This window comes from Pyrus communis, chromosome 3 (genome assembly GCF_963583255.1).
Source record: "Pyrus communis chromosome 3, drPyrComm1.1, whole genome shotgun sequence".
Lineage (NCBI taxonomy): Eukaryota > Viridiplantae > Streptophyta > Magnoliopsida > Rosales > Rosaceae > Pyrus > Pyrus communis.
This window is the reverse complement of record NC_084805.1, coordinates 27,882,416-27,894,949: the sequence shown is the minus strand read 5'-3', so window position 1 is coordinate 27,894,949 and position 12,534 is coordinate 27,882,416. Positions and strand designations below refer to the sequence as shown.

The 12,534-nt window shown below is 36.6% G+C and overlaps 1 protein-coding gene and 1 pseudogene across 1 annotated transcript; both read right to left on the bottom strand.

Annotated features, from left to right (window-relative positions):
- Positions 1 to 871: 871 nt before the first annotated feature.
- Positions 872 to 3,051, bottom strand: LOC137728813 (polyphenol oxidase, chloroplastic-like). Its single transcript, XM_068467585.1, has one exon. The coding sequence runs from the start codon at positions 2,899 to 2,901 to the stop codon at positions 1,066 to 1,068; it is 1,836 nt and encodes a 611-aa protein (XP_068323686.1). The 5' UTR covers positions 2,902 to 3,051; the 3' UTR covers positions 872 to 1,065.
- Positions 3,052 to 3,649: 598 nt separating this feature from the next.
- Positions 3,650 to 8,330, bottom strand: LOC137728814 (splicing factor U2af large subunit B-like; annotated as a pseudogene).
- Between the last annotated feature and the right edge of the window lie 4,204 nt (positions 8,331 to 12,534).

Sequence of the window (12,534 nt, the reverse complement as noted above, 5' to 3'; positions counted from 1 at the left end):
ACACGTGGAGCAGTGAGCGTGGAGACTTTGGATGAGGTGTGGGCCCCACGGACCATAAATATTAATATTATATTTAAAATATCTGATTAAACATTTAAAATAAAATAAAAATAATATAAAATAGTGATTTAATAAAAAAAACATCTTTGGGATTCATAAACCCGTTAAAATTGGGGACGGATCGTTACATGTTCGATTCTCGTTAAAGGCGAATTTGAATTACATTATTGTTGGCCCATTGTAAGGCTAAGTCTACCCCCTCCTGTAGATAATACTGTTTGTTAAAAAAAATTTAAAAAAAAAACATTGTATTTATTATTTATTATCTACCCTAAGTCTATAACATACACAATTAATATTTTGAATAATAACATCAGGTGACAAATTATGCACAAAAAAACCTCTCATTTGGATGCGATATAATAACACGCATTTAAAACAATCTGGACCGCTAGACTAATCTGACAAATGTAATAAGGCCACGTGAGAATATTGTATTAGACTACTTTGCATCTTATCGTTGCCACTCTTCCTGTCTTCCATGGCAGGCTCCCCTTCCTAGCCACCTACCTGTTGTTTTCTAAACCAAATACAATGAGAAAACAAAATTATTAATATTAACTTTCTTAGCCAGCATCATACGATTCATAACCTCTAATCCAAATTTCCCATCAATCAAACTTACAATTATTTTCCTTTCTGCAATCTGATTGTGGGTTTGATATGTTTGATATCGAACAAAGTCTCGAAAGAAGAGGAATTATAAAGGTATCTGGTAGGGCGAAGAGATGGTACATGTAGAGACTCGGGATTTGAAATTGACGGAGAAGAAAACTCGAAAAAATCACTAACCAAGATAAAAGCAGAGTAATAAAAAGTTTAGAGAATTTATTAAAGCCAGCAGAGATGGGAGATGGAATAGCAGCGGGATACAGAGGTAAACAGGGATGCATGCATGCATGCATTGACCGAGACGACAGATCATGTTTATTCATACGTGTATACTATAGCGTGGGTTTTAACAGTTAACTCCCAGGATTCTGTCGTTAAGAATCATTACGGAAATCAGTCACAAGAAGATTGCTCGATGCTGATGCCCCCAATGGTGACAGGCCCATTCCGGTACCTTGGCACCAAAGTGACCACCACACTAGCGGCCTTATCGGCTCCCACGTCCTTCAACAACGTCTTGATTCCCAAATACAGGCTGGTCTTAAAAGTCATGCCGTGCTTGTGCGGGACATGCACAAAGCTCCCCGCAAACTCACTCTGGCTGGGCTGACTTGGCGTGTCGGCATCATCATTCACGTATACATCGAACTTCAAACCCTGGTCGCTCGGAAATTTAATGTCTCGCAAGATCAATATCTCCTCTCGTTCCGCCTTCTCCACGCCCTGCTTTGGTCTCGGCACCGCAATGCTGATCTTGGAGTCCAAAGAGAATCCACCTTTAGCTGCAGAGGACTGATCTTGGAGTCCTAAACCATCAGGTTTCGCCTTATTCGCTGGTTTACGTGCAGTTGGCTTGGTCTGGAGCCACGGAATGTCAACATTTTCGTAAGCATAGCCGAGTATTCCAATGTCGATCGAGTCCTGGACGGTAACACTCACCAGTTCCTTCTTCTCGTTATAGAAATAAAACTCGGCGTTAAGCCAGTCATCTTGTTCCAAATTCTTGCCTCCTATTTTCTCGAGCCACAGGTGCCACATGCGGTCCACGTTGGAGTGGTGTGCAAAAAAGATTGGATCTCGAGCGGAAGAGTAGAACTTTCCCATGTCCTCCGCAAGCCACTTGGGGTCACCGGTCCAGTTGTGGACCGTATTGTGGGGTATAAGCTCAATGTTTCCTCCACCGGGGTTTGGACAGTCGCCAGCCCTATAAGGTTGCCCAAAGAATAGGCACTGGTCCTTGGTATTCATCTGCCGGTTCATGGTTTTGAGGTTATTATCTATTAGCGTTTTTGCGTCTTGGTGGACGTCTGTACCACTGTAGTTGAGGTCCAGCAAGAAATCCTTCTGCCGGTGCTTGGTGTTGCGGTAGTGGTCGTACAGAGGGGAGGCGCCGTTTTCGAGCTCAAACAATTCAGGCAAGTACATGCCATCAGGACTGTCCCAATTCCAAAATGGCAGAGCGAAAGTCGGGTCGTCAATAAGGCTACCGAGGATTCTCTCGTAGAAGAAGAGGAACCAGCGGTGGAAGGGAAAGAAGAGCCACGAATTATGAACTTGTATCTCCAGACATTTGTACCCGGCTAAGTTTTGATTAAACGCACCATCGCAATAGCTGCAATGAACATTAGCTTGGTTCCAGAAATTACGCGGGTCGTCAACGTCAAGGCCCTTCATGAGCTCAGTGGCTCTTCTGTACTTCTTTATGTAGTCAGGATCCTTGACAGCATTCTGAGCTGCTAGCCGAGTGCGGACTGAGCTTTTTGGGGGCGCTACTGGCTTGAAGGGAGTGGGAGTTTTGACTTCACTTGTTGGCGGACAACAATCAAGTCCTGTTACTTCGTCCGTAGTCTTGCCGCACGTGCTAAAGTCCGGAGGGGGAATTGGTGCACCAGAGGCCAATGGATTGGTGTCAAGACCAAGACCAAGACCTGCTCCTCCAAGACCAATTAACACATTTCTCCTGTCCATTTTATTTCTCCTGTCCTCGTCGGCCTCCGGCTTGATACTGCAGGTAGGGTTAATATTGTGAGCACCATTTGCTCCTCTGTGGCCTACAGAGCAGCTCCGCCTTCCCTTCCGATTTACACAGCTACTTTGGGAGGACAGCTTCTTTGGGAACAAATCATTAGGTCGACGGTCAATAACTGTGGTAGGGGGTGAAAGAAGCAGATGAGTGTTCATGGCTTGCATAAATGGTATGGTAGGTTGCTTGCAACAATGAACATGCATGCCCTCTTTATATAGAGGTACCAATTAGCACGAGAGATTTTTCAGTGTGACCTTCACATGATGCGGTACACCACGTGTTTCCATATAAATTGTGAGATATGTGTGTTAAAAAGTTAATAACTTAAAAAATAAAAAATTTCACCACTTGCATAAAAACACGTGGTGTACCATCCGTGTTCCTGTCACAACTAAAAATTTATCAATTAGTACCGACAAGCCTCAAACAAACAACAATATTTTCTGGCAAAAGGACCACAGGCTTCTGTTTTATTTAATTGTAGTCACTTGAAAAAAGAAAGAACAGAAATATCATACATTTAAATTGAAAAATAAAAGAAATTAAAAAACATCTGTTCCAAGAGATGGAAGTTTGCGAGAGAATAAGTATGAAATGGTAATTTCCACGTCATGATTGACAACGAATGTATTCTTAATAATAATACTATATATTTTTTACTATATTACTCTCAGTATCGTGAAATTTTAATTTTCATATTTAAAGTTTGAATTTCGTAACACTTATATATTTCTATCGTCTTCTTCCTTTCAATTTTACGAATTCAAAACACAAAACACATTTGCATTTGGATTTTGTTTTTTCAGGACTAGAGAGTGAGCCCAGACACAGCTCAAGACAAAAGATGCCAGAATACAAAAATGTACAAGTCAAGTTTTACAGAGATGCTATGGTAGCCAATCCCAGATGGGTCCGTTTTTTTCTTTTTCTTTAAAAAAAAAAACAAAAAAAAAAAAAACAAAACAATATCATCTCCACTAAAGTGGAGTGGGTAACTTTAGCCTCACAATAAGTTCACAATAATATGGTTTAAATTCGTCTTTGGCCAGAATCAAACTTATAACCTCACATTTACAAGTAAAGAAGAATACCGTTAGATCATAGTACTAAGATGGATCCTAAATTTTTCATATGGGCTGGTCTTCAATCCACGTGTAGGTACGGCTATTTTATGTGTAGCAAAGCTTGTGAATTGTGTGAGATTAGGATAAAACCGAGTGTGATTTTCGATCTTCACGACCTGAAGTTGTTAATCTTCTTAACCTCGTTTTGTTAATTTTTAGCTTGAATACGATTGACCATAGTATTGAATAAATGTCAACTACCTCAGTCAAGCATAGGACTTTAGTGGGTGTCTCACCACTCGCCATAGTTGCCATTCCAGCTCCTAGAAGATTCAAGTCAACAACCTGCACGGCCATTTTCTACAACGAAAGACATAAGTCAACAGTGCATTCGAAAAACATATACAACGAACCAATGATGTGTATTCCTTACCTGCATGGCTATATGCTGTTGTGCCTGTACCAAGATGTTTTCTTGCTCTGTTTTAGACTGCCCGTTGCTGTAAAATCGTTGCAAAAAGGTTCCAAATTATCTAACTTGGCTTGAATAATAAAAAAATCAGGCTTGCCCTTCAGTTTGAAAGAATAACAACCTGGCAGTAGCATGCCGGACAGTTAAAGTTTTATCACCCATTTTTAAGCCGTTGAGAGCACCGCAGGCAATGTCTGTCACAGTTGGATCCTCAAGTTCTAGAACATCAGTCGACCAGATTTTTAGGAGTGACCTCCAAGAATCATAAAACAGTATATAGGTATAAAAGAGAAAGGAGACGGCCTAAAATCAATCACTGAGAAGAAACAAACAATTGAAAAAGTAACAATCAAAATCAAAGCCAGGCTTTTGAGTATGTACCTGATAAACACAGAATCCATATCCTTTAGAGTTTCCTGTATCTTTATCCTTCACGAGGTCAAAACCACGGAGAGGTCTGCAGTGATCAATATGAAGTTAGAATATGCAACTACGGTTTTATCATAAATGAGGAATGTCAAGATTGCTGGCAATTTATGCCCATACCCAAAGGATTGAAGCAATTCTCTAATCTGAGCTTCAGTGATAGTACGGTAACCGACCCGCAAAGATACGGTCAGGTCCCTCGGCTCCACCAACGGCACTGCCAAACAAATGCAAAATTAGTACAACAGAAGACTTTTACAACTCAAATCCAAAAACTTCAAAAGTAATTATAGTGAGTATGAAACTAAAGTAGTCTTCAAATTGAAAAACCGAAATCGACCTACCTTTGTGTGAGACCAACGGCAGCCAAGTTAAGGTAAGGACTTGGTTGGCTAGGACCAAGTGTTGCAGCTAGGCCTTCTTACCCTCACAGCAACCCCCTGATAATCAAAAGGAGCATGTCAACAAATAAATATTTCCTCCATACCCCACAGAGCACACAGAAAGAATGATTAAAACATTATCCAAAGATTCAGACCTAATCCCCATCATAACCAACAAATACAAATCTCAATATGTTATCTTTTTTTTGGCATATTTATGATAATTCTCTATAAAATTGATAGGGTTCCTTACCCAAGAGAGTTAACCAACTTAACGAATTTGATAAAACTGAAATTAGAAAAGCTTTAATCCAATAGACATGATAACATTTCAGTTCTACACTAGTTATGCTTCTTATTTTACCCTCACATTCTTCTTTTTACGGTACTTTACCATTGACACCTTCCCCTATGACGATTATAAACAGATCAAACAAAAAACAAAACTATAATGATAACTTGTAATTGACATGCCTCAAATATAATCCCGTCTAATGCCATTGCATTACTTGCTTCTTCAACCGTTCTCATCTCCACAAATGCAAACTTCTTCTCAAGATTAATATAGACATTTACAACCGCATGACCTGCAAGTTCAGATACTGGAAAACACATTGCTCTCAGATAAAACCCATGGGATCCTGAATCATGTAATACATTAAGGCGCATGTTGAACCTAGTTAAGGTGGATTACACATACTTGAACCAACAGAATTTCCTCCAATGGCAGCCATGACTTGGCCAAAGAATGTGGCAATTGTCTGACAAAAATATAACATTCCATCAAAGTCTTTTAAAGAACACAAGAAAAATACTTTGAACAAGAAAGAGGCAAACAAGAATTTCAAAAATTGAAAAACATTTAATCAAAATTTTGGCTTATTTGTAACCCATTGCAGTTGGCCCTGTAACAACCTACAGAAAGCTACCTTATAAGCTACCTTATATACAAAGTAAATCCCTGGATTCTAGAGTGATGACACAAATGGCATCAAACTATAGCCTAGATTCCCCGTTCATCTCCACTCCAATATAGAGTCAAAACACTTGCTATTACTTGGGAAAGAATCCAAAACAAAATCCAGAACTATAACCTGCTCATTAGCCAAGGGAGGAAGCCGACCAACGTATACCCGACATGCATGCCTTGTAGCCTGCAAGAGAGAAATATATACACACCGCTCATCGGCCAATGAAAAAGATGCCGTTCATGTATTTATGAGAAAAATAAATTGTGCAAATTTATATATATGAACATAAATATAATAAATTTACCTGCTGAGTCATGGCTTGAGCTGGCATCAATGGAAGAGCCATCTGTAACAAGCAAAAGCATATGAAGTTATTCACAAAGAACACAAAAGAAAAATCGAACTCAAGATCCCATAGAAGCTTATAATGGTGAAACGTACATGCAACGCCCCAAAAGGTAATGAATTTTGTACCACTCCAGGCATCATTTGGGGAATACCTGACAGTTGTCCTGCATTATTATTATTGAAGTGATAACAGAAGGATAAGTAGTATAGCTTTATGGAAAAAATATGTCACAACTACACTAGTAATGAAATCCATCTGAAAGCCCAGAAGTATCTTTTACATTGAAAAAGCTAATATTTCATACCTAAGATATACCATGAAATAATGAAGAAACAAATTCCATCATTGCGGATGGTAGGGAAATATCTCTAAGTCTACCAAATGTCAACTGTATCAGTCGAAGGAGAAGAATGTCCAGCTAAGCGTTCCATTGGTTCTCCCTTGAACATCAATTGATGTAGTCATGCCAACTCAACATCGCCTTCTTACCCAAACCATAAAAGCAAACACATACAAACAACAACACAGCAACAACCAAACAACACAACAATGGCTCTCAGTTTCCAGAGTAAAACAATAAGAAAGATAACTTCTAGCATGCTCATATAAATAACAGGAGGTCAGGAAGCTATTCTCGAATGGAAAGTGCTACATATACTTTGACAAGAATTTGGTGATCGAGTAGTTAGATCCAAACCTGAAACGGAAGCATTAGGCAGCACTGACCCAGCAGGTGGTGCCATGTCAAAACCACTTGTACGCTTGCTGTAGACCAAGATCTCAGCAAGATTACAATGGAGCAAAGCGGCTTTCATGACAAAATACTAACAGCATCCATTTATGTTTTAACCAGCTAAAACTTTTGAAATAGGAAATAATGTTTAAACAACATTACTCAACACTAAATGCATAACCTAAAGGAGCAAGAAAGATATATTTCTCATCAACTAAAAAGACAATCAGATGTGTCATGATCAAGATAACAATATGAAAGTGAATGTTTATGTAAAAGTTTCCCGAACCTCTTCGAACGGGAATGAGAAGGAGATCTGTCCCTTGAGTGAGAACGAGAATGTGATGGTGATCTATGTCTATTCCTCCTTTCTCTATCTTGATCATAATCACGATGCCTACAAGATAAACATACAATATAAGCAAACCTAAAGTCGAAGAACAATTTCACTTGCTAACTCCACAATGCAATTGAGATAATGCGAACAACTTGGATAAGTTTATTTCATTAAGAAGCACATGTTTAACCTGTCGAAATATTGGTTTCTACCACGGCGATAGCCATCGTACGAGTTCCTCCCTCTGTCAAATCTTCCACTTCTATCCTTATACTCTCGTGTATAACGGTCACCATCTTTTTCTCTATCTTGACCTCGGTCTCGCTCTCGATCTCTCCACGAGCTCTCACGTTCTGATCCACGAGAATTGTACTGAGGCAATTAAAACATCACTCAGCCATTCGATAATCGTCACACAAACATACACAACAGAAAATGGCGATCCGAAACTATGTATGCATCACTCTTTACAAATACTTCGCATTCAAATCAAGTAATTCATATCAAATTCATCGCTTCCTCTAGGGAAAAGGGGTTCATACTCAAATATACCAAATTACTGCCTAATTTCATGCCCTAAGTGTTTAACAAACAGAAACAATAACACCATACTCTGGAAAACCATAAATTACAACTATTTACCCAAATCTAATCCGATTCGACAAATTAAGATATCGATAATGAACAAATTGACATATGAAACGAGCAAGCATAGTTTCAGAAATTGGCTTAACAAATTAACAGAACGGAAATTAGAAAAGAACCTTGCTGACGCCTTCGTAATCTGACATCGTAGCAGTCCGAATTTCAAACGAGAAGAACCCTAATTTTGGAAATTCGCTGAAACCAGAAGCTCGCGATTTGCAGGCTCTTCCGATCTGGCGATGTGAGTTACCATTGGACGCGATCGCTATTGGGCCTGATTGGACGGCTCCGACTCGATGATTTTAAATCCAGGCCCCATGTAAAAAACAGCGGTTGTTCAGATAATCCCGCTATATTAAACGGGCCTAAATCATACAGTGAACTCCCACCAGTTGCCGCATTAACAAAAAAGCCCATTCGATGAATGCTTGTTATGCTCTCTTCTTTGATTGCACTGGACTTAGTTGCGTTCGAGATTTTTTGTTATAAATTTAATTTCTTGAGCAAAAAAAATTACTATTGCCCTCGTTCAACGAGTGCAGTTGCACAAAAACAATTTCTATTAGAGTAATTACTACTTAACGAGTGGAATTGCTCTGACTAGCATATAAAATAATGTCATTTTAGTAATAAACTAGTTTCCACTTTGGTCACTTGGTAAACAACAAAAATAATTAGTACGCATCTTTTAATAAAAACTCAGATTCCGACTCTCCGTTAATCTAACACCTCTCATTTTAATTGCCAAATTACAAACATAAAATGAGTTATCCATTCCAAAAATGAACCAAACCAAACTAAGGTAATGCAACCCTTAATTAGAATATGATCTGTCCAAGATTGAAAGATCTCCATAATCTGGATGAAAACGATTTGGAGGGATCTATTCCCCTTAACCAAGTTCAGAGGATGCTGTACAAACCACATACGTGAGCGCTGACGCACCAACACATGAACATTATCAGGATTGGCTGGGACTAAATTAAAAGATTGAAAATGGCCTCCGAAAATCATGGTCTGATTTTGGACCGTCGTCCCAGGTAATTTGATGTGAGGCCGACAATCATTTTGATGATTTAACCTCTAATTTTGGACCAAGTTGAATTAAGTGACAACAAGAGAGTGATAAAAAGACATGAACATGACCAAAAGAAGTATGATTTAACAAAATAACGTGTTGTGCGAGTTTATTCTAGAGCTTTGTGCCTGATGAGATTTATTCATTAGCAAACAAAAATAAAAAGTGCGTAAAAATACTAGTGAGCGCTAAAAATGTAGTAAGTGTGCGTGATGTTAATACGTACATGTTTAAAACTGTTTTTAAAATGACTGAAAACACTTAAAGTGCTTCATGCAAAAAAAAACACGAATTATGTGCTTCTTGCATAAAATAATAAACTTTTTTTCATATTTCACTTACCATTTTTCTAAAAATATTTTCATAAAAAACGCTTTTAACTATTTTAAAGGTATTTTTAAACAAGCTTAATCTTATCGTTTAAGAGGATTAGATCAAACTTTCAAGCCAATAATCTGCTATTATATCGATATTTTATGGTTTTGGATGTGTCTCAATCATCAAGGTATATTCACGACCACGTGTGCGATGTGTGAACCATGGAAATTCATGTCCCCATGTTGATAACAAACAAAACATAAAAAATCTTGCCGCGAATTTGGAAAGATCCTTCGAAAATTCACCCTCTTTTTCTGGGGTTGTTTCTATTTCGGCTGTTGAGGGAAAAACGATTTGGATATTGGAAGGTTCATGTTTACAAATGGTTTTTTTAATACAAGTGATATTTTATTGTAAATTAATTTAAACCGTAAAAGTAAAAATTTAAACTCGTAGCCACAATGTGATACATTCTTCTTAGTTAATGTAGTTATGATCTTATTTGGAACTTTGTTTTTGAAATTCAAGTTTTAGAACTGTTTTTAAAATGACTAAAAATGCTTTTAAAAAATACGTTTTTAGGTTCCAAAAGCACTAAAGTACTACACGAAGCATCAATTAGGGTAATGCTAAGAAACTAAAATTTTAAACCAACTTGTGTAAAACAAATGATATGGTTGTTGATAATTGGATTATTAATTAAGTGTCGATTGATGTGCTTATTTTATATTGATGACACATCATTTAGTTTGCAAATTTGGTTTAAAAATTTGGTATCCCAACGTTATCCACACCAGTTATATGTTTTTTGCATGAAGCAATAAAGTGCTTAGCATATTCACTTGTCATTAATTAAGAATTGATTTCGAAAGTATTTTCCCTAAAAATATTTTCAGCCATTTTAAAAACACTTCTAACGAGTTACATTTATTGAAAATAAATAGTCAAGGAATGGGAAGGGGGATATTTTGATTAATAAAATGTTTTATTTGCAAATATTTTTTTTTTTTTTTGTCAACTTGTGAATTACATATTTTGGTGCTAACGTGCATGAATGCCGGCCTTGAATTGACCATGAATTTGAAGGGTTTTATGTGATTTTCTTTGGCGCAGAATAACCGCGTAGTCGTATTGACTTAAGACTTGATAAAAGATTTATACAATTGTTTATCTTTTTTCATTTATTCTTAAATTTTGGTAACAGTTTAGGAGCTTCACATAGTATTTAAACTATTACTGTAATAATATCAATACTCTCACGTCTAATTTGTACTCTCGTCAAATTATAACGTATGATCAAAATATATTTTCTTATTGATGTCTCTCTCGTGGTGTCATATTTCATATTAATTGCACCTACACATTAAAGATATTTGGCTGAAAAATAATTAGAACGTGGACCATGCAAAGATTCTATATATGTGGTTAAGGTATGTAGAATTTGTAGCCATAAACTTTGGAGTGGCTTGCCACATCAATAGAGAACATGCTTGCTTTGATATTTTTTTTTCTTTAAAAGCGGACTGGTCGGTGATTTTGTCACCTTAGTTCACATTTTTAAGGGTTGAAAAGACTCATATAGGTATTTCAACTTCTTCCTAATCATTCAACGATGAGAGAAATCGAACCTTGAACATGATGTATGGAATACAAGCCTTGAATTCATCTCCAACCACTAAGTCACCTCGTGATGGTTTGCTTGCTTAGTTCTTTAGTGACATTATCAATGTTAAGATTCTCCGATATTGTATCACACTGATCAATAATACTACACTCCGATCAATAATACTACACTCCAGCGTGATGATAAAATCTAAAAATGTGAAAAAAATATTATTAAACGATATTTAATTGTTTACCCGATATTGTTCACTTTTAACGAAAATGATATTTTTACTCTAAAAAGTCACTTATGGTACTATTCACTTACAATTTTTTGTCATTTTGATTAAAACTCAAAGTTTTCAAGCCTTTGACATTAGTTTTCCTTTGTTTTTAGAGTTTTTCTATTAACACCCCACATATTATTGAATGCACCCCACATAAAATATTACTTATATACTCTAATACAAAAAGACTATTTAGGCCCCATAAGATTATGAATACACCTCCAAATCATTTTTAGTGTGTATTATTTTCTTCAAGCTCTCGAAGTCACTCTCACCCGCTATTGAATTCAACGACACAATTTAATGCAATGTCATTTATCACATATCAATTTGTGTTTATAATATTTCATTCAATTGGCTAAAATTTATAGAGAGAGTTGAACGGGTTTGTTTTTAATATGCTATTGCCTGTTGGGCATATACAGAAAATAAATATTGAAAACCTCATGATGCAACTTAGGGCAACTTGTCATAATCCTCACATTATTGCTCCTTACTCAAGCAAATAGAACTAATAGTCTTCAATGTGATGGCTTGATGATGATGGACACTTCCAAAATTCTCTAGAACAATCTTTTGAATTCACTTGCTAAGATTGCAAGGGCTTTAGTCTATTTTTTGCAAAACTTGGTTTGCATTTGATGCTTTTGATCCAATTTCTTCAAATATGAAATTTAAACTCCCTAATTGATAGAAAATTAAACACTCAATTGACATAAAAATAGATGTTGATAAAGAGTTTGAATGTTAGGTGTATATTGAGAGTGTGGGTGTGAGAGTAGTATTGAAAAAAATGTGGGGTGCATTAATATAAATTTTAATTCAAAAAGTAAAACTAGAGTTTATTAAATATGTGTGGTGTAGTCAACAAAATATGAGATGTGAATAAAACATCCCTTGTTTATATAATACCACATTTGTCAAACAGTTTTCACACGTTTACTTAGTCAAGAAAAGCCAAATATTATTTCTAAGATAATATCTTTTCTAGACACTTCTATTTTTTTTTTTTTTTGTTAGTTTTTTGTGATCTGTAATTCAGTGGCTGCCAACAGGATCCCGTCCAGATCTTTTTGTTAAGAATCCGTTAATCGTGTTTATTCATCGTACATCGTACGGTCAGTTTTTGTCAAGTACTGTTTATATTTATTTTTAAATAAAAATATTTAAA